This window comes from Puntigrus tetrazona, chromosome 14 (assembly GCF_018831695.1).
Source record: "Puntigrus tetrazona isolate hp1 chromosome 14, ASM1883169v1, whole genome shotgun sequence".
NCBI classification, from domain to species: domain Eukaryota; kingdom Metazoa; phylum Chordata; class Actinopteri; order Cypriniformes; family Cyprinidae; genus Puntigrus; species Puntigrus tetrazona.
The window spans coordinates 16,469,366-16,490,139 of record NC_056712.1 but is presented as its reverse complement, the minus strand read 5'-3'; the positions used below and the strand labels follow the sequence as shown (position 1 = coordinate 16,490,139).

The window sequence follows — 20,774 nt, the reverse complement described above, 5'->3', positions numbered from 1 at the left end:
TTCTGAAATGTTCTAAACTGTAACATAACACCATAGAAGGGTCTTACAAGCATTGAAATGTTCCGAGGTTTTTTTTTTAAGAATAATATAAACGTTTACCTAGAGAGTAAAACGTAAAATCCAGCACGGAGTTCAAAGGTCACGCGTCGACGTGTCGTGACGTCACGCTGAAGCGCTGTGATGTAGTTCAGAGGTGGCAGCTGGTTGTTGATATCGGTGTTAGCCCAATAAAACTATATAAAAGTAAAGAGCAAGGTCCCAGTCCTTTCTAAACAAGGCGATTTTGTATTACAGAAGCAGTATACGCTTTAAGTGTAACTGCCTTGTTTGAGGAAAGGTAAGTCCTGACAGAAAAAGTGAACTTTGATCATAATAACAGGACAAACTTTTGTGGCTAGGCTAATAGCTAACACTCTAGCCACATACACAAATAAACACGTATGTCGACACCAAACAGCCTTATTCACATCTCACAAGAGGGATTGTTTACAAAAACCTCCAGAAGCTGACTGCAGGCGTGATTTTTTGGGACGTTTGCGGGGTTTATAGTTTAGCAGATGTTGTGTTAGCTAGTGCTGCTAATATGTCAACCTGCAATAAATGATTTGGGCATTTAATAGCTTAGGGACATATAAAAACAACGTGTAATGGGCTAGAAAGGCACTGTAACGGACATGTATGTTTGCAAACATTTTTTGGCACACGACCAATCTACCCACTTATTTTGTTTGACATATTGAACTGAATGCTGCTGCTGTTAGCCTGCGACCATTTTGTCTCATCTGGCACTTGTTGTAATGTTTAGTCACAGTACAACAGGTTTTTTTGGGCGTTATATGAGTATGTCTGTCTCCTTTTGGTGTTGTCATGAAGCAGTAGTAGATGAGTAATCATGTTTACTAGGACTAAAGAGGAAGCATGTGAAGTATAGCAGCCTCTCTCCTCTGTTTACAGTCCTCATGATTCTGTCTGGAGTGATAAGGATGAACTAATCTAACATTTAGTTTGAAGCCTGTAAACAAACAGCTAATGATTTACCAAAGTCAATTAGCCAGGCCATGACATAGTTATAAACCACAAACCGTAGATTGAAGCGTATTTGAAAGTGTATGCAGATGTGTTATTGACCATTGCATAGAATACAAATTGGTGCAGAAATAAGTTTCGTCATGCTGTAAAAGGAGAGCTTCATATGGTGCTATTATATATAGAGATTAGATTTTTTTTTTTCCATTCACATTGCAATTAGAAGTGGGTTTTTTTTATTTTGCACATTTTAAATGGTCTTAGTTAAGTTTATTTTTTCCTTTTTGATTAGTTTGTGGTTAAGCGATTTGATTTAAATCTGCAGCTTTCTGATTGTAATGGGTTTTTTTTCCCAGGTAAAAAGAGGGAACAAGCAATTATTATTATTTTCATGAGAATATCCCCCGGGGAGTGTTTTTTTGGTTTTGATGCCGTGAACCTGGAACTATGCCCGCAGCCACTGTGGATCATAGTCAAAGAATATGTGAGGTTTGGGCCAACAACCTGGATGAGGAGATGAAGAGGATCCGACAGGTGACCCGAAAATTCAACTATGTTGCAATGGTGAGTTTCAAACTAATGCTTTATTCGGATAGGTTTTAGTTCTCAGTTGTGATCTAGAACTGACTGCCATTTTCTAAACCGTGAAATCAGATCCATACGTTCAGACAGTGCAGTGTTAATATCCGGTAGCTCTATGTCAGTTGCCATAGTAATGACTTAAGTGTCAGCCTGATGGCAAGAGACATTGTGGAAAGAGAGGACAGGAAGAATGGGAGAATTTCATTTATGAGGCGCGTCAGACAATAAACATCATAGCAAATCTTGTCTTTTTGCCTGTTTGTTGTGCGTATTTAACACTCAATAAATAACGTGAGTGAAATGAGTGAATTTTGACACTGCTATTGTCTGTGAATGACATTAGTCAAATTGCATCCTGAATAATAAAAAAAAAAAAAAAAAATATATATATATATATATATATATATATATATATATATATATATATATTATTTTCCTAGTTAGCTACATTTTTACATTTAGGTTTTACATTATAATATAATAATGTAAAACCTGAACGTAAAAGACTAAACAAAATCTCAAAATGCAGCTGAAATAAGGATAAGTTGAAGTATGAAAATTTATGCTGTGGTAAAAATAGATTAAACTGAAATAAAAGTATTTTAAACTAATGAAAATTCCAGAAGCACATAACAGTTCCTGAAACTTAAACTAAAATGATGAGAAACATATTTAATGTGTTTCTTGGTGCTCTAGAGACTTTATTTATAGAGAATTTTAATCTGATATACAGATATTTCCTGCCTGTCTGAACAAAACCCTTTTTATACTGATAAATATACAAATATTCGACTCATGTTGTTGCGTTTGTAGGACACAGAGTTTCCAGGTGTAGTTGCAAGACCAATCGGTGAATTTAGAAGCAATGCTGATTACCAGTACCAGCTGCTACGGTGTAATGTTGACTTATTAAAGATCATCCAGCTTGGCCTTACATTTATGAACGAACAGGGTGAATACCCCCCAGGGACGTCAACATGGCAATTCAACTTCAGATTTAACCTCACGTAAGCATTCCACTTTTGTAATTTTTAAAAGGTATGGCACAGCAACGCATCAATCATTCATGATCTCACTCTTATGTACGCAAGTCTTTGTTGAAGACATATGACAAGATGACTTTTCTTGTCTTCAGGTGTATCCATAGCCATCAGTGTGATTCTTTATGAAAGCTGGACATTACACCAACGGTACTGTCTTTTGCAGGGAAGATATGTATGCACAGGATTCCATTGAGTTGCTCACGTCGTCAGGTATCCAGTTTAAGAAGCATGAGGACGAGGGTATTGAGACACTGTACTTTGCTGAGCTGCTTATGACCTCAGGTGTGGTGCTTTGTGAGGGAGTCAAGTGGCTCTCATTCCATAGGTAATCTTACAGTAATATTCACACAGCGAAATGAACACAGTCTTTCAGTGGTGATTCGTACCACAGCTCCATTAAAAGTAAATGATTCTTCACAGCTTGACAAAATGCTTAAAAACGTTTCTCTTTTATGCATGCTTGTAGTATGTGTCTAAAACCTGGTTGAATGAATTACAGTCTATTTTCAATTTAATTTTTTGTCTCTTTTCCGAACAGCGGCTATGACTTTGGGTACCTCATTAAAATTTTGTCCAACTCGAAATTGCCAGATGAAGAGGTTGACTTCTTTGAGATTCTTCGTTTATTTTTTCCCATCATTTATGATGTGAAATACCTCATGAAGAGCTGTAAGAACTTGAAGGTATTTTAGTATTTAAATATGTTAAATGCAGGCTTTAAAAAGTATTTACACACTTATGGACTTATTCATTTATTATGCTTTGTGCTTTCTTTGAACAACAGAAAAATGCTCAAAAACAAAAAAGACGTGGTGTATAATAATTTTAATTTTTTTAATTTATGTAGCACAAATATTCAGATTTGATCAGTTTGATTTTACTATTTTGTGTGTGTATATTTGTAATTTATTATGAATAAAATATTATATTTATAAAAATTTATTTTCAATATTTTTAAGTTAAAATATGGTTGCCTTTTAACTAAAACTAAGAATAATTGCCATTGCCTGATACGTCTCCTTGCATACCCAAGACTAGTACCAAGGCTAAACATAAGACTAATTATCACTGTTGAAGAAGCATATATATACTAATTACTGATTTAAATATTTGCGTAGTTTAGGAGGTGTAATAGAGCATTACAAGTTATATTTTCACTTTGACATGTTTTTTGGTTGAGCACACAAAAGCTAAATCAAATTTTCTGTGTAAAAACGTACGGGAATGTTTTTTTGTATGCCTTGTAGAGCTTTTTTGGAGCATTTACTGTGAAGTATATCAGGGGTTACTCTAATTTCTAGCAGTCTGTGCGAAGAGAAGGAGTCTGTGCCTGATTTCTGTCATGTGATGTGCAGGGCGGTCTGCAGGAGGTTGCAGAGCAGCTTGAGCTGGAGAGAATTGGACCTCAGCATCAGGCAGGGTCTGACTCACTCCTCACAGGAATGGCTTTCTTCAAGATGAGAGAGGTGCGCCTTCAGATGAAAAAACAAATCATCAAAGTGCTACGCTTATTCAGTGTCACGAAAACCTTTGAAATTTGTGCTGACCGTAACGTCGTTGTGGTTGCAGATGTTTTTTGAGGATCACATTGATGACGCAAAGTATTGTGGTCACTTGTATGGACTGGGTTCAGGCTCATCCTATGTCCAGAACGGCACCGGAAACGCTTACGAGGAGGAGGCAAACAAGCAGCAGTCATGACACAACAAGAATCCCTCACCGTAAACAACCTCATATACAGGGCTCAAAACATGGGTTTTTAGTTGTTGTTGTAGTTGTTGTTTTGTTCTTCGTGAAAGATTTGATAGGATTTTGCACTTTAAAGCTCCCATCCAACAGAAGAAAAAAAAAACTTCTTCCCTTTGTTGCCTTCTCACACAACGTTCATCTTTTATGGTTAAAGAAGAGGAACCATTTGGTGTTTTAGTTTCCCCCCCCCACAGCTCAGCCTTAATATTAAGCTACTTTTTATGTTCTTTTTTTATCGTTAATTTATTGCATTCGTTTCTTCTTGTGTACGGCTGCGTAGTTCATCGAATAATTTGGCGAAACCAAGTTCACCAGTCACCTACGTGAACTGTCATTCCCTGATCACAGGAGTACTGACTTCTCACTCTCCGCAATAGCTTTAGGCAGATGGAGGATCTCACAGACACAGGTAAATACAGGCACTTTATTGTAAAGCAAAGCCTTGCACTGATTTTACCCTTTATGTTGGGTTAGCACAGATTTTACCACACAAGTAAATTAAGAGTGATGATAGTAACTGCCACTATTTAAGTGAACTGAGGTCACATGCTTCTGGATCAAGATTGTCTTTCCATTTTCATTTTTAAAAGAGATTTAAAGGTTTTGTAGTATTTTAGTATCAAAGTTCAAAGCCTTTTATTCATTTAAGAAATAATGCCTCTTAAAAGAAATCTTAGCCAAGTCAAGTACTCAGTATCAGTGGAATTAGTTTTACTTGTAGTGCTGGTTTATGAATGGTGCACATTTTGTGCTGTTTGGGTTTTTCCTCCGTTTCCTCTGTTTTTTTGTATTGTATTGCTTTACAATTCTTTGTTGCCTAGATCTGCTGCATGTACCGAAACATTTGAATAAATGCTGTGTTAACTAACCTGAGCTTTTATAGATATGTGAATCGCGTGAACACAGCCTGCCCCCTTTTTTCTGGTTCGGTGAATGAAGATTTTGGTAGCTCTTAACCTCCTCCCTCCCGTTTGTTATCATCTTGATGTGTACGGCATCCACGTTGGTATCATGCAATATAAAGAGCGACTGTTTTTAGAGCATTTGGAAATAAAAGCCAGATTTTTTCTAACATATCCAAAAATCTGTTTAGATTTATGCTGCTTTAAAGTTTTATCACGCCATTCTTAAGGAATAGTTCACCCTGAAAAATATAAATGTGCTGTAAAATGTAGGAGTCCAAGATTTTGTTACTTAATTTGTTCTGATACAGCATTACGTTACTTCTTCACCAATGTATCCCCTTCAATGAATGGACATTTTTTTTTAATAACTCTTTGATAACCCTGAGGGTGATTTGTCAGCGAATTATAATTATATTGACTAGTCCTTTAATGGACAGATGCTATAAATATGGTTCCATAACACTGATTGAACAATATTTAAACAACACTGTAGCACTTAATAAAATATCACTTTATTTCTCTTACAGTAACACTCAAGGCATATCATTCAATGGCATTATCATACACAGTCTGACTTTATATGAGAACACATCAAGCTACCAACACACAGATAGCCAGCAGAACTTTACATACTCTCAAAAAGAACAAAAGCAGCAACAACAATCAGCTGGTCTACGTACACAAAAGCAAGAACCAGTAGAAATCTTGTATCACAGTTTCTTTTTATGTGGTGTGTGAACCTAATCACAAAATAAACGGACATTTTCCATAAAAACTACAAAACGGACTACACACCACAAGTCTTGGCATTTCTGAGGTTTTGTTCACGCCTCAGTCAAAATCAAGTACAAGTACGTTTACGTTTACATGCAATAACTGCTGAATCAAACTGAGATCGGAAATATGGTAGTAAGTACGTTATCAGAGCCCTTGGATAAATCAGATGTGATACAAAAGCACATCTTTATTAAAGTTTTGCATTAATTGTGCAAACAGGGTAATGGAAAGTATGTTTCAAATAATCAAATATACGGACCTTTATTAAAGAAATATTCTCTGCGGTTGCAGTGCAAGAATGTGCACGGAGTTAACACAATGCATTATATACTTTGCATACTTGATTAGACAGAACCATCAAGAAAACATCAGGACAAAAACGATTTAAAAACTGAAATAATTTGCAGCTTTAAGCGCTGTTCAAAGTGCATATAGAGTATTTTTGTCTTCCCTGTGCTTGTCAGGTAAAAAAGTGAATAAACAGTGTTTTTGTCTGAATATCCAGCGCTAAAAATGGCCAAAAAAATTTGCTACATCAGTCATTTTGCCTGTGTATGACCCTTTGCAAAATTCATGACGGCTGGGATCCAGACTTAAATGTTATGGACAAGATCCTCGCTGACACTTTGTCAAATAAAACAGATTATAGTCATGATGCGCATCTGTGTGGTAATGAATAAAATAAGAGATGCTGCTGCATTTCAACGATGCAAGATCAAAAAACGGTCAAATTTGTCGAAGTCTAGTGCAAAAGCACTTGGGCTTTTCGTTGTTCACATTTCAAACATGACAAACGACTACATACCACCATCACACAGCATGCATAAATACTTCACATTTTCCAGACTAACAAAAAAACGCCACCTTCTTCAGCACTGCCTACGCCGCGCAAGCTATATTCAAGGCATTTACCGTACAAACTTCTACGCGTTTGAAAATGTGGGTCTTGCAGGAACCACGGTAATGTTACCAAATGTTCAGCCACATCTGTGGGCATCTTTAGGCACGTTGAGATAGCCATACGGTTTGCGAGAAGGACGAGAGGCTGGCCCTTCATGTATGTACAGTACACAGCATACTCCTGCACTGTCAGCTCTTGTGAATGATTGTAACTCATTAGGTAGAGAGTAGATGGGCAGTGCATGTCTGTGCAAGAGCAGTGGAGACGTCCTTTCTCTTCCACTGACAACAGACATCACGAGCACAAAACCCCTAGAGAAAGAAAGTCAACTCATTTAGAACAAGCTATTAAGACATTTAAGGATTACAAGAGTATTTATATATAGGGAGTGCAGAATTATTAGGCAAGTAGTATTTTTGAGGATTAATCTTATTATTGAACAACAACAACAACCATGTTCTCAATGAACCCAAAAAACTCAATATCAAAGCTGAATATTTTTGGAAGTAGTTTTTAGTTTTAGCTATTTTAGGAGGATATCTGTGTGTGCAGGTGGCTATTACTGTGCATAATTATTAGGCAACTTAAACATACCCATTTCAATTATTTATTTTCACCAGTGAAACCAACAGAACAGCTCAACATTCACAAATATACAGTTGACATTCAAAAATAAAACCCAAAACAAATCAGTGACCAATATAGCCACCTTTCTTTGCAAGGACACTCAAAAGCCTGCCATCCATGGACTCTGTCAGTGTTTTGATCTGTTCACCATCAACATTGTGTGCAGCGGCAACCACAGCCTCCCAGACACTGTTCAGAGAGGTGTACCGGTTTCCCTCCTTGTAAATCTCACATTTCATGATGGACCACAGGTTCTCTATGGGGTTCAGATCAGGTGAACAAGGAGGCCAAGTCATTAGTTTTTCTTCTTTTAGACCCTTTCTTGCCAGCCATGCTGTGGAGTACTTGGATGCGTGTGATGGAGCACTGTCCTGCATGAAAACCAGGTTTTTCTTGAAGGATGCAGACTACTTCCCGTACCACTGCTTGAAGAAGGTGTCTTCCAGAAACTGGCAGTAGGACTGGGAGTTGAGCTTGACTCCATCCTCAACCCGAAAAGGCCCCACAAGCTCATCTTTGATGATACCAGCCCAAACCAGTACTACACCTCTACCTCGCTGGCGTTGGAGTCGGACTGGAGCTCTCTGCCCTTTACCGATCCAGCCACGGGCCCATCAAGACTCACTCTCATTTCATCAGTCCATAAAACCTTAGAAAAATCAGTCTTGAGATATTTCTCGGCCCAGTCTTGACGTTTCAGCTTGTGTGTCTTGTTCAGTGGTGGTTGTTTTTCAGCCTTTCTTTATAGTATTGCACACCTTGTTCTTTTGGGCACTCCAGTGATGTTGCAGCTCTGAAATATGGCAAAACTGGTGGCAAGTGGCCTCTTGGCAGCTGCACGCTTGACATTTCATAGTTCACGGGCAGTTATTTTGCGCCTAGGTTTTTCCAGACGCTTCTTGCTACCCTGTTGACTATTTTAAATGAAACGCTTGATTGTTCGATGAGCACGCTTCAGAAGCTTGGCAATTTTAAGAGTGCTGCATCCCTCTGCAAGATATTTCACTATTTTTGACTTTTCGGAGCCTGTCAAGTCCTTCTTTTGACCCATTTTGCCAAAGGAAAGGAAGTTGCCTAATAATTATGCACACCTGATATAGGGTGTTGATGTCATTAGACCACACCCCTTCTCATTACTGAGATGCACATCACCTAATATGCTTAATTGGTAGTAGGCTTTGGAGCCTATACAGCTTGGAGTAAGACAACATGCATAAAGAGGATGATGTGGTCAAAATACTCATTTGCCTAATAATTCTGCACTCCTGTATATATATATATATATATATATGCACTACTGTTCAAAATTCAGGATCAGTTATATATCAAAATATATATATATATATATATATATATATATATATATATATATATATATATATATATATATATATATGCACACACACTTCTATTTGGCAGGAATTAATAAAATTAAAAAAAAAAAGTGAATACATTTATAAATGTAAAATGTTCAAATAAATGCCATGAATGTTGCATAAATTCAAAATAAAATGTTTCAATATATTTTTATTTCAGATAAATGCTGATCTTATATTTTATTGCATTTTCAATAAAAATGTATTATATTTTAAAATGCTAATTGCAATGTTTGCATACTATTATAATCACAACAGAATACAGCTAATAAAAATTGTAATAATATTTCACAATATTACTGTTTTCTTTTCTTTATTTTTAATTAAATCAATGAAGCCTTGGGGCTCATTAGAAACTTCTTTCAAAACTGACCCCAAATGGTAGCGAGTGTTACAGTATTATAATTTTGACATGCTTTGCTATCTGAAAATAAGTCATATGTTACAGCAATAAGTACACACAAAAGTAACAAACCTGTTTCATTAACAAGCTCCTAAGTTTCCTTCTCGATAGTCAAGGCTGGGTTGCTTGTACCTGTTAAATAAATACAGATTGAGCACCATGTTGTTTGACCACATAGTAATACACATCCATACCCGCAAACGTATGTCATATCTATATTCAAGGCACACAGAACACTCAAATTAGCAGTGTTTTGTATTGTTCACCTCTTTTGTCTCTGTCTTCACTTCCCTCTGACTGTCCGTTATTCAGCAGTCGGCTCTGAGACTCTCTCAGAGGTTTAGGTGGAAACTGATGGGAATCTCCAACACTAGAAGAGAATGAAATAAATGAAAAACTCTGCATATCGTCAATGCAGTATCTCGCAATTCAATGTGCATTTCTAGTGTGAAATTGTAACCAGAAGTAATATCTACTACAAATTTCTTTCTTGACTCATTGTTTGATTGCAATGTAAAATTATTCCTATGCATATTTTTATTTTGTATTTTTCATATTGCTATGTATACTGTAAAATCTAAAGTTGACCTTACTGAAAACATCCAAACTAATTGCAACTCATGGTTAAAACCATGCAAACCTTAAAAAGATCAAGTAAGTGTAACTCCAGTAAGCAATGGTTAATTGTCCGGTTAGCAACAGCACACATGCTTTACATAATGCAGTTTATAGTAATCTACTATAGTAGTCTTAATGTCCCATCCTGATCCTAAGCCCAAGCTCTTTAGCACATGAACCCCCCAAAAATGCAGAAGTAACATAAACCATACAAAAAAGAGCATTAAACACTAATAGATTTCCTCCTATATTAATCCTGTGCACACATAATATAACTGTTCATTTCAACATTTACTCCTGGGAACTATAAACTAGCTTGACAATGATAATAAAGACATAGTATGCAAAATGTGCAAATCACTCAATTTTCACAGTTAAAATTAACCAGTACATTGCAACTAAAAATGTTAGTTATGTTATATACATCTGTTAGGTTTTACAGTGAAATATCTGCAACTTTTTTTTGTGATTCAACACAGTTTCCTAAATGAATAATTCATTCTGAGCCACGGACCTTTTGATTGAAGGGTTGCGTCCAGAGGGTGAGGAGGGTTGTTCGGGGTCTACGTTCACTAGACATGTGGGGAATGAACAGCCGTCGCCCAGACTGCAGAAACACAATGTGATGCTGAGGGAATGAGATCACAGAACACTCTACTGAACTACCGAACAACAACCGATACCTTGAAAAAACAGGCAACAGCCAGTATTTCTTTTCATCTCCGAACACTTGGCGAAAGTTTTTGGTTATTCCTAAACTGAAGCCGTTCTTGTCTGGTCCGTGCTGGAATGCAGGTGCCCTGAAAGCCTCTGAGACAAGAAAAACATTTAAACCACATAAAGATGTTTCATATATTATATACTACATGATTTTGTTTTTTTTCTCTCCAAACACTGAAGCCTGACATAAATCGTTATACATATATAAAACAGCATACCTTTAGACAAAATGAATGTGTGTGTGTGTATATATATATATATATATATATATATATATATATATATATATATATATATATATATATATATATATATACACACACATTGCTGTATTTGTATCTTTGACCAACCCATACTATAAGTTTTGATATATTTATGGTAAAAAAAAATTACAAAATATCTTCATGGAACATGATCTTAACTTAATATACGAATGATTATTGGCTGGTTCCAAATCAAAAATAAATAATTTTGATCCATGCAATGTATTGTTGGCTATTTCTACAAATATACCCATGCTACTTCCAAAAAAATTATGCATGGATAATCAATTTGCTTCAGCCCAGCAAGTGTTCATCTTATTACTAACAATATAATAACCAATGTTTTTCTTACATTTACTTAAAAACCACAAATTGGAAGACTAACATATATTAATTTATACTAAAAGGCCTTTTACTTGCACTGTAAAAAAATCTGTAAAGTTTACGGTAACACTTTTTAAAGAAATTTACCGTAGCAACATTTTAGGTTTTTATAGGTTATTAGATATAAGATACAACCCCAACGTACAAAAAAGCAATGAAGAAACAGTTATTTCAACAACAACAACAAAAAACATCAAATTTGACATTTAATTTTGGGAATGTCAATCTATAGTTATTCACTGTAAACTTCAGGTTAACAGTTTTTTACTGTAGCATTTTTTACAGTTTAATTCACTGCCATTTTCTACAGTTTGCTTAAAAAGTGATAGACTGTATACAATAGGTTTTTCAGTAAAGCTTTGAGCGTTCAAATCATTTAGAGGTCTTCACATTTCAGATATGATACAGTAGGCTTCACAAGACTAGAATGTGTCTGTTGCTGAGATGTATTTTCAACATTTTCAACCATAATGCATCTTGACACACTTGCTTTTGCCAGAAGACTGGGCATGTTGTCACAGATACATGTTCCCTCGAGGATCTGCCACAAAGGGCAGACTGCAAAAAGACCTAAACACCACCTGCCCCAGATCTGAGCCACTGGATGCATGAGACGTATTTGATCAGGCAGAGCGCGGACGGACGATCGCAGGAAGCAAAATACACGCTATTGATGAGCCAGTGCTTACTACTGAAATCCGAGGGTAATTAAAGCACAGCCCACTCACCCAAGGTGGATCTGTTCTTGCAGACAAGCCAGCAGTGATAAGCAAACAAAAACGCTAGGCTCACTGAGAACGTGGAGGCAGCGAAAAACAGGAACATGATGTGAAACTTGGCTTGGGTGTCGGGCAGACCGTTCTGGAAGAAACACCACAACCAGGCGTCAAACAAATAAACAAGAAACAGCCTGATTTAAGCTAACTCGTATATAGATTTGTAGAGACTACAATGCGGAAGGCTCAATTCACGTCTTAGAGGTTGAAAGGAATAAACTGGAGAAGCGGGAACAAGCAGAAGAGGGATACATGGTCCCTACGGACCATCTTTGCCAAACTACAACATTTGCCTGCGTTCGCTTCGGATCTAACAGAAATAACAAAAACTAAAGTGTTTTGCGCTGAGGGAGGCGATCAGAGACTACCATAACTAGAGGAATAAGTCGGTCAATCAAAGCATTGACGTCTGTGATTGACTCAGTCCTACCAAATATTGGATTAGACGCTCGTGCGTTTTACCATCAACCTTTCAAAAAATAAAAGCACACTTTTTTTACTTAAAAGCGAAGATGAAAACGTAATATTGCTCAAGCCATTATAGATAGCCTATCTGCACAATCACGTTTTTGCTGTTTCCCAATATAAGCTGAAGAAATTAATAATTCATACTTACCGTCCAGAACTGAATGAAATACTGCAAGTCTGTGGCAGTGACGAAGAGGCAATACAGCAAAGAATATGCTAGGAAGAGCATGAAAAACTTGTAGTTGGCGAAGCCCACGCAATTGTTCACCCTGTCAAAGAAGATGAAAAGCATCTATTAGCCTCAATAAAACTGGATATTAATATCTATTTTGATTGAAACCTACTGCCCGGTATACACTAAAGCAGGGTAAATGTGCTGTTGTTACGTTCTACCTTTCTCGACTTATTTCTGTAAAATGTAGTAATCGGATTCAGTACATTTAAATTATAATTTTGACTTAAATAAAACATTTTTATAGTATTGCCCATTTATTAGCTACGCATCGTCATTTTTTTTTCCCTCTTGAAACATACGATTTATGAATACCAAAATGTAGTACTTGTTTATAAATGTAAATTCATGGTAATGACATACGATTTTGTTCGAATATGATGTGATTTATACAAACGCAATAAAAAAATTAATAAAAAAAAGCAAGTATGAAGGTTTACCACTAAACTGTCAGTGGGTCCTAAGCAGATCATACAAAAACTAATACACTATCATTTCATAAGTATTAACAATTAATTAAACTGTGCTGAAATAAGCCATATCATAATATCATATTTGAGTTGGATTAAAGTAAAAACACTGTTTCTCGGATAGATTTAAAGTTATGTTCACTCAGTATTTCCATCTTATTTTTATTCTATTTTAGGCCTTAAATGACAAATTCGAATTTTATTTAAAAAAATAAAAAATAAATAAATAAACAGAAATGTTTGGCGCATGTGTTTCCTCTGAGACAAAAAGCTTTTTTATTCTTGCTTTGCATTAAATCTACTGAGCAAGTACATACCACGGACAATGGTGATCCATCTTTAAAATGCACCTGTAAAACAGCGGAGGGAGGAGCTGTTAAAATGCAGCCCAGCAAGATCTAATATGTGTTGTGTCTTTAAAAAAAAAAGAGAAAAGCCATACATATCACAGGCAGAGCAATGATGACATCGATCAGGCTTCAGCAGCAGACAGCGATCACAGTAGCGGATAGCTGTATCAAGACAGCTTGTTAAAACACAGATCGATAGGATTCACTGAAGACTGAAGACAGATTGAAACAAATGCAATTGACTGTGGCTATTATTTGTTACTGAACCTAAATCTGGGCTGAATGGACTGTTGCAAACCGGGCCTGCTGACCGAGGGACAATTAGGATGTGCTGAACTTAAAGAAAAGTGCCCACCTCCAGACATAGTGCGTGTGTAAATGGGCAAGTCCTTAGCAATTCTCCTCAAGATCTCCTGTTGAGATTCTCTCCGATCTTCACGCTCTAATAGCTCTTTGTCAGAATGTGACAGGTGGAACTGAAAGGAACAGACGAAAACCAAAACATTTTGATATTTCTGTGTGACAAGCAGCACGCTCCGCAGTCAGAGATGTGCGAGGAGTACGACTGATTGAGCCATGCGTGGTTTCTCTATTACAGTTTGTTTCTCAATCTCTCGGCTTGAAATAATAACCGCTCGCAGTGAGGTGCTACGGTTACAGCAGCAATCGCACGCGGTTTACGACCCAGCGTGCTGGTTTTCCTTCAATATGTGTAACCAAAGATTCATTCTAATGGGAGTTGTACCATATATTTACAAATGTTACACAACGCCGTTATAAGCCAACTCCTCACGAATCATGCTGCGCAATAACATTTAAACTGATTTCTCAGAAACAAACGCATTCGAGTCTCTTCAGGTGTCTTCTAATCATTACTCAAAACGTTTACCATGAAATGTATATGTATTAATAAATAACTTAGTTCTGTAATTAAATATACTAACCTCTTTGAGCGGGTTCATAGGTTTAGTGAAGATGGTTTGCCAGTATGACCACGAGAACATGATGAAAAGCACATGATATACCAGGAGGTAAACTACTGTGATACAAAACAAATATTGAAAGGTGATTAAAAATAGCTAGATATTTGATGTTCCTATGCATTTTTATCACAAACATGGTAAAACAGTAATATTGTGAAATACTATTATATTATTACAATATATTCACGCGGCTTATATTATTTAAAATGTCATTATGGCATTCTAAAATTCTGATTATTATCAATGTTGAAAATGGTTGTGCAGTTTCCATGCTGCATTAAAAGGCATTTTTTTAAACATAAAAAGTCTCACTGGCTTCAAACTCTGAGTGGTAACCTACATTAAAAGTCCCACTTAGATTTTCTTCAAAAAATGCAAAAAAAACCCCAACAAGTAAACATGCAGTACAAAAAAAAAAGCTGACTTACTTTTCTCTCCCATGTTTTCGATGGTTTCTGTAGAGGAACGAGAAAGAGAAAGGTAACTTTGTCTCTACAACTTACTCGATGCTGAATGATTTGAATTCTGCACTGGCTATTATTGCATAAACAGTAGGTCAGAAACTCCTTGTGCATTTCATAGAAGGTCAGTGAGCAGCAGATGGTTCTCAGCACAGTTCTCTGATCGCTGTTGCTGGAACTCACGCTGTACGGAGACTCTTGATCAGATGCCCAAATTCACTAGCTCATAATTGCACCTCTTCAACTGGTGCGCTTTCAGAGCGATAAGCTATATTTTGGTGGCCAGGTTAGAGACACTAAACCACAACCGCACAGAAAAATAGCCAACAAGATACGAGCATCCTCGCAGATGACACAGAAGGTACCTCATCGGCGACGGCTTCGTATCTATTCTTCTGAGAGTAAGCGTAGTTTCTTTAATAAATATCTAGTTCTTTAACTTTACTTTAACTTTGCAATGTCCTAAAAGCCTCATTTAGATTATCCTCTTATTTAATGTGGTTGGACCGCACTACTCTCTAGCCAAAATATGCTCTTTGAAAGATGATAGTGCCTGGCGCTGAAGTAAAAAGCTGTAATTCCTCTGTAGCACAGAGCAGAAATGAAATCCCAGAATGCAGTGCATCTCCAAACCGATATTTTAATTAAGTATGCGCACCCTAGGGAGCACTCGGCAAACTTAAAAAAAAACTGTGATGCGCTTGTGGCATTATAAAGATTTTTCTGATTTTGTAATTGTACACAAAAGGCATGTGAAGAATTACTGCAAGTCTGAGTACACGTTACATACTGTAGAAAGGTCATTATTATAATACCCTGTCATAAACATTAGTCAACTGAGACGCCATTTGAATTTAACACAGATAATGAGGCTGTTAAGATACTGTCTTAACAACGGTTTTAACACTGTATAAAACCCCCAGATCACATTTCACTATGTTTTATGAAGATTGTGTTAACTATACGTTTTTTAGCTGAACAATTTGTACGTTATTAAACAACAGTACAGTCCATTTAAGGACACCTAATATGCTCCTTTTTACAAGATGTAATATAAGTTTCAGGTGTCCCTAGAATGGTAATTTATAATGTCATTTTGAAAATGTGTATTTGGAGTGGAAGCAGAAACGCGCCGTTTTCATGCCTGTATCTTTAAATGCAAATAAGCTGCTATTCCCCGCCCCTTTTTTCAGTACAGGACAGAGCCTTTACGGCTAGCACCTCAGATACTCTGCTACAAAAAACATGTTTGGTTTTAGTATCATGCTGAAATCGTGTGTTTTAAAGGTAGGGGTGTGTGATATTGGAAAAAAAAAAGATCTCAGTAACGATATTAAATAGCAATGTTTGCTGAGTGTGTTTTTGTGCTGATGACTGACTATCATGGACAGATTATTTATTGGCGAAGCCCACGCAATTGTTCACCCTGTCAAAGAAGATAAAAAGCATCTATTAGCCTCAATAAAACTGGATATTAATATCTATTTTGATTGAAACCTACTGCCCGGTATACACTAAAGCAGGGTAAATGTGCTGTTGTTACGTTCTACCTTTCTCGACTTATTTCTGTAAAATGTAGTCGGATTCAGTACATTTTAATAATAATTTTGACTTAAATTATTTGACTTATTATTTTTTATTCTGTGTGGTCAATCCACATCAGTGAACAGAAATCAACTTTTCATGTAAGTTTTATATATATATATATATATATATATATATATATATATATATATATATATATATATATATATATATATATATATATATATATATATATTTATTTATTTTATTTTATTTTTTTACCAATTTTATGAGTATTCTTACCTTTAATAAAAAAAACATTTTATTTCTAAAGGTAAGAATATTTTCAGTCAAACTGTTTCATTTAACCAGTCAATTATAAGTGGCATTATTTAATGTTGTATTGAATTAAAAGAGTATTTACATGCTCTTTTAATTCAGCTCAGAGGGACATTGAGCGCTTTAACGTGTAAAGATGTGAAAACACTTTAAATGTGAAATTAAAACCACCAGCAGGTGCCAGCAAGTCACTGTTAATAAGTGAGTCCTTACGAATGAACCAAATCATTTAAAATGTTGATTCATTTAGGAACAAAACACTGTCATGTTGCTCAGAGACGCGGAACTGTTTTGTGGTTGTTTGTAATAATTTTTTGTTGGTAAAATAAAATCAGTCAATATATTGTGCCTCTTAATATTAACTTATTGTTTATTGAATTGTTGTATAAAACCAATACAACAGCAATTTTAACTATATAAAATCATATAAATATGAACCTTTTCTGGCCCCATATTTTGTGATCTTCTAATGCATTTTAACAGAATGAAGCATGCAACGAAACTCTCTAAATGCACAGTTTAGCCCACTACACTTCATCGCGTAATGTACGTGTGCACTGTACATGTTTTGCAATATACTAAGTAATGTCAAATCGCACATTGTTAAAACATTTACAATAATATCGCGGATGATACACATCGCACAAATCAGTTAAAACGTTTGATACATATGGTTTTGCTGTCACACCACACGTAAGTTACTAAAATAAGTTCTCTTGCATATTTTAAACTATCAAATACAAGTTTATGCTAAAAATGAATGTAATACACAATATATACTGCTGTCTACACTGTTAATATGACCCAAACAATAAAATACCAGTGGAAAATCACGCACTGCTCTAGACTGAATAACTTTTGTAGCTTTAATAAGACTTTTCTTACTTAAGTGCTGCTTTTAAATGCTCTAGCATGCAGATAAACACGTCTGATTGAGACCGTCTCACTCAGGACGGGGTGTCTGTCAACAGTCTTATAAAATATGATATAGTCACTTTATACAGATTCTGCAGACGGCTCGTTCTGAGATACTGCTTCTAATTTATGGGGGTTAAAAAAAAAGTAGGTGTAGGAGAATTTTTGATTGTGTACACACACTGCAAACACACATTTATGTTCAACCAACATGTAAAAGTGAATTTTGCACAAGTGCCTTTTAAACACACTGCACTCGTTTTCAATCCTGTCAGTACGGCGCTACTCTGACTAAAGTATACTAGCACATAACCCTCTTCATTAGATTAATAAAAACCGTCCACAGATGACGAGATTCATTAGTAGCAGATTTAACAATGAAACCGTTCTTTCCCTGAAGGTGTCAGTGTTGCTGTCTAAGAAATGTCAAATGTGTTTGTTGCTAAACTCAGTGTGCAGCACAAGTGATCTGACAGCAGAAATAGGTCAAGTAGAGATTGGTGAGGTTGAGTTTGACAGCTTGGCGGTGAGATTAGCTTTAAGACATAAGGATCAGTAGACAGTATGTTCAACATTTGTCACCTAAGGTTTGGTAAAGACTCATTGACCTCTCATTATGGTGGCTTGCTAAGATAGATGCAGAGACGGCATTAACAAGCGGGCGGATCTTTTAAACCAGTACTGTTTGTAGTGATTTTGGTTATTCGCGTGCTTGTTGCAACAAGCCAACTAGATAATCCTACTAACCAATGCAAACTAGCGGCTTTCGAAATAAGACAATAAAGCACAATACGGTTTTCGTTCTGTCATCCTGGAGTCAAGTGCAAAGCAAGCCTACGAAGACCCACTGTTTGCGTTTCAGCATAAACTGGTATGAACTGCCAGTGGCAACGGCAGTCAGAAGTGAGGCCTGGTCACTGAAGCCTCGCTCAGTGAAGTCTCTGAGGAACATACAAAGCTGCTGTTTTACGCACAATTATTTGAATGTCATTTGATTCTATTAAAAGGAGCTCAAACACACACACCATTAGTCTTCGGCGAAAAACAGGGCATCCTCATGATCATCCACCCTTCAAGAGAACAATAAAGCCTCTTCATGCGGTTTTTATGGGGCCGTGACAGCAGATGTTATCAAAGGAGCGAATGAAGTTCTGAAGTTAATGTGAAGACAAACCTTTGCTTGTTGCGCATGCATAAATAAACCACAGTCTAAACAAATGACACAGTACATAAGTTTGAAGATATTGTTTACAGCAGCAAAACACTGGGAGATATTTTTTTATGATGTCTTAATGACTACCATGGAGTAGCTATAGGGTAATGTGCTGTATAAAGTATTACATATGGGTAAGTTATATATATACACACACACACACATTATTTCTTTAATATTTAAATGTCTGTCCAGCAATTCGAGGTCAATATGGCAACCATAAAATATATATATATGTATATATATATATATATATATATATATATATATACACTTTGAAGAAGTTGCATTGTATTCGAATCAAAGCTAAACTACTTATTAACTTCTTAAATATTTGTAGCATCAGAGAAAATGTCACTCCATAGATATATTTGTACTTTTAAATTGACATTTTTTTTAATGTTTTTCCAAAATGTATAACTGATAGGATACATCTTACAGTTAGATTTCTATAAACTTGGCTTACGTATTTTTTTAAAAGATCCTTTTTTTTTTAAATCTCACACATCCCTATTACTCACTGACCCATATATGTTTTCAGTCTCGTAGTTAAGATGCAGAGACATGCATAAAATTATAATATTAAAGGTTCTTATGCAGACATTTTCCAAAGCACACGCACGCGTAAAGAGTGAGGTTAAAGAAATTCATCTCGTACCTCTTGACACTAACCATGACCCTCTCTTAGTCAGTGCGTTCATAAGTAAATGGACCCTCTCATTAGCAGATATATTGCTCTAGTAATAGAGGCAGACATATGCATAACACATGGTCGAGGCCAGGTGTTATTTATTCGTTCCAACTTCATTCAGAGATCTGCTTCCAGCCTTACCTATGCAGAGCTGCACTACATAAGCGTAGTAGGACCATGCCACGATCGCGCTGATGAACAGCACCGGGATCCAGTATAAAACTGTCCAGCAGTCAACGCTACGCGAGCCCGACGGCGCCATCTTTCTATTTGATGACCAAAAGTGGCCAAAACGACAAGTTCAGCTTCACCGAGCCCGCACCGCTCCTAAAACATCATATCGCCTTCCGCGTGCAGCTGCGCTCCGTCTGCTCCTCCATCCTCCGGTTCTCCGGTCGCTCTCGTTTGCGGCGTAGCACATCGGTACCGCCCCTTTCTACAAACTTACACGACGCTCACGCGACGCAGTGGAGGTGCTACTACACCAAAGCCCTGCTCTACCGGTTTCCATCGTCGCCCGTAGGTTTGTCTGCTGCAAATGAGCAAAGGTGTCCTCTGTCTGGCATATTTAAAAAATGGTACAAAACACCGGAGCAGCGTCCATTAACACTTTACATCGGCAGACTACAATGAAATAACACAGCGGTTAAATACGTGTTAGTAAAATACACGTTTTAGTTTTGTTGGTCATTTTCTGATGATAAAAATAGCTTAAATAAGCAAAAAAAAAAAAATAAAATTATATATATATATATATATATATATATATATATATATATATATATATATATATATATATATATATATATATATATATTAAAGGCTTCACTGTGCATATGTAGGTCTGTCAGTTAGAGACATGGTTACTATGGTTAAACCGTGTTAACCACCAGTTAACTACACTAAACACAGTTTTAACATGGTATTTATAGTAAAACTGGATATACAAATGGTAATCAATATGGCAAAAACATGGCT

General features: G+C 36.3%; 2 protein-coding genes across 3 annotated transcripts; one reads left to right on the top strand and one right to left on the bottom strand.

Annotated features, from left to right (window-relative positions):
• Positions 1-178: 178 nt before the first annotated feature.
• Positions 179-5,476, top strand: cnot7 (CCR4-NOT transcription complex, subunit 7). Of its 2 annotated transcripts, XM_043257630.1 has the most exons (7): positions 179-337; positions 1,383-1,590; positions 2,422-2,615; positions 2,815-2,976; positions 3,190-3,334; positions 4,007-4,117; positions 4,221-5,476. In XM_043257630.1, exons 2-7 carry the CDS (start codon positions 1,474-1,476, stop codon positions 4,350-4,352), a joined length of 861 nt encoding a protein of 286 aa, XP_043113565.1. In that variant the 5' UTR covers positions 179-337; positions 1,383-1,473; the 3' UTR covers positions 4,353-5,476. The 2 variants fall into 2 exon arrangements, with proteins under 2 accessions (XP_043113565.1, XP_043113566.1); XM_043257631.1 differs by lacking the exons at positions 179-337; positions 1,383-1,590 and having other exon boundaries at positions 2,476-2,615; positions 2,744-2,976.
• Positions 5,477-5,795: 319 nt separating this feature from the next.
• On the bottom strand, positions 5,796-20,400 carry zdhhc2 (zinc finger DHHC-type palmitoyltransferase 2). Its single transcript, XM_043257628.1, has 13 exons — positions 19,938-20,400; positions 15,082-15,108; positions 14,615-14,709; positions 14,026-14,146; positions 13,763-13,832; positions 13,638-13,670; positions 12,767-12,887; positions 12,103-12,235; positions 10,691-10,817; positions 10,522-10,614; positions 9,656-9,759; positions 9,462-9,521; positions 5,796-7,294 (listed from the first exon to the last, which is right to left on the bottom strand). Exons 1-12 carry the CDS (start codon positions 20,056-20,058, stop codon positions 9,481-9,483), a joined length of 1,086 nt encoding a protein of 361 aa, XP_043113563.1. The 5' UTR covers positions 20,059-20,400; the 3' UTR covers positions 5,796-7,294; positions 9,462-9,480.
• Between the last annotated feature and the right edge of the window lie 374 nt (positions 20,401-20,774).

Coding starts and splice junctions, on each gene's coding strand:
- zdhhc2 (XM_043257628.1), bottom strand. CDS start 20,058: ATGGCGCCGTCGGGCTCGCGTAGCGTTGACTGCTGGACAGTTTTATAC. Junction 12,888..13,637: donor ATGGATCACCATTGTCCGTG/GTATGTACTTGC, acceptor CTTCTTTGACAG/GGTGAACAATTGCGTGGGCT. Junction 10,818..12,102: donor CAAGAACAGATCCACCTTGG/GTGAGTGGGCTG, acceptor TTCTTGTCTCAG/AGGCTTTCAGGGCACCTGCA.
- cnot7 (XM_043257630.1), top strand. CDS start 1,474: ATGCCCGCAGCCACTGTGGATCATAGTCAAAGAATATGTGAGGTTTGG. Junction 1,591..2,421: donor AATTCAACTATGTTGCAATG/GTGAGTTTCAAA, acceptor TTGCGTTTGTAG/GACACAGAGTTTCCAGGTGT. Junction 3,335..4,006: donor AGAGCTGTAAGAACTTGAAG/GTATTTTAGTAT, acceptor TGTGATGTGCAG/GGCGGTCTGCAGGAGGTTGC.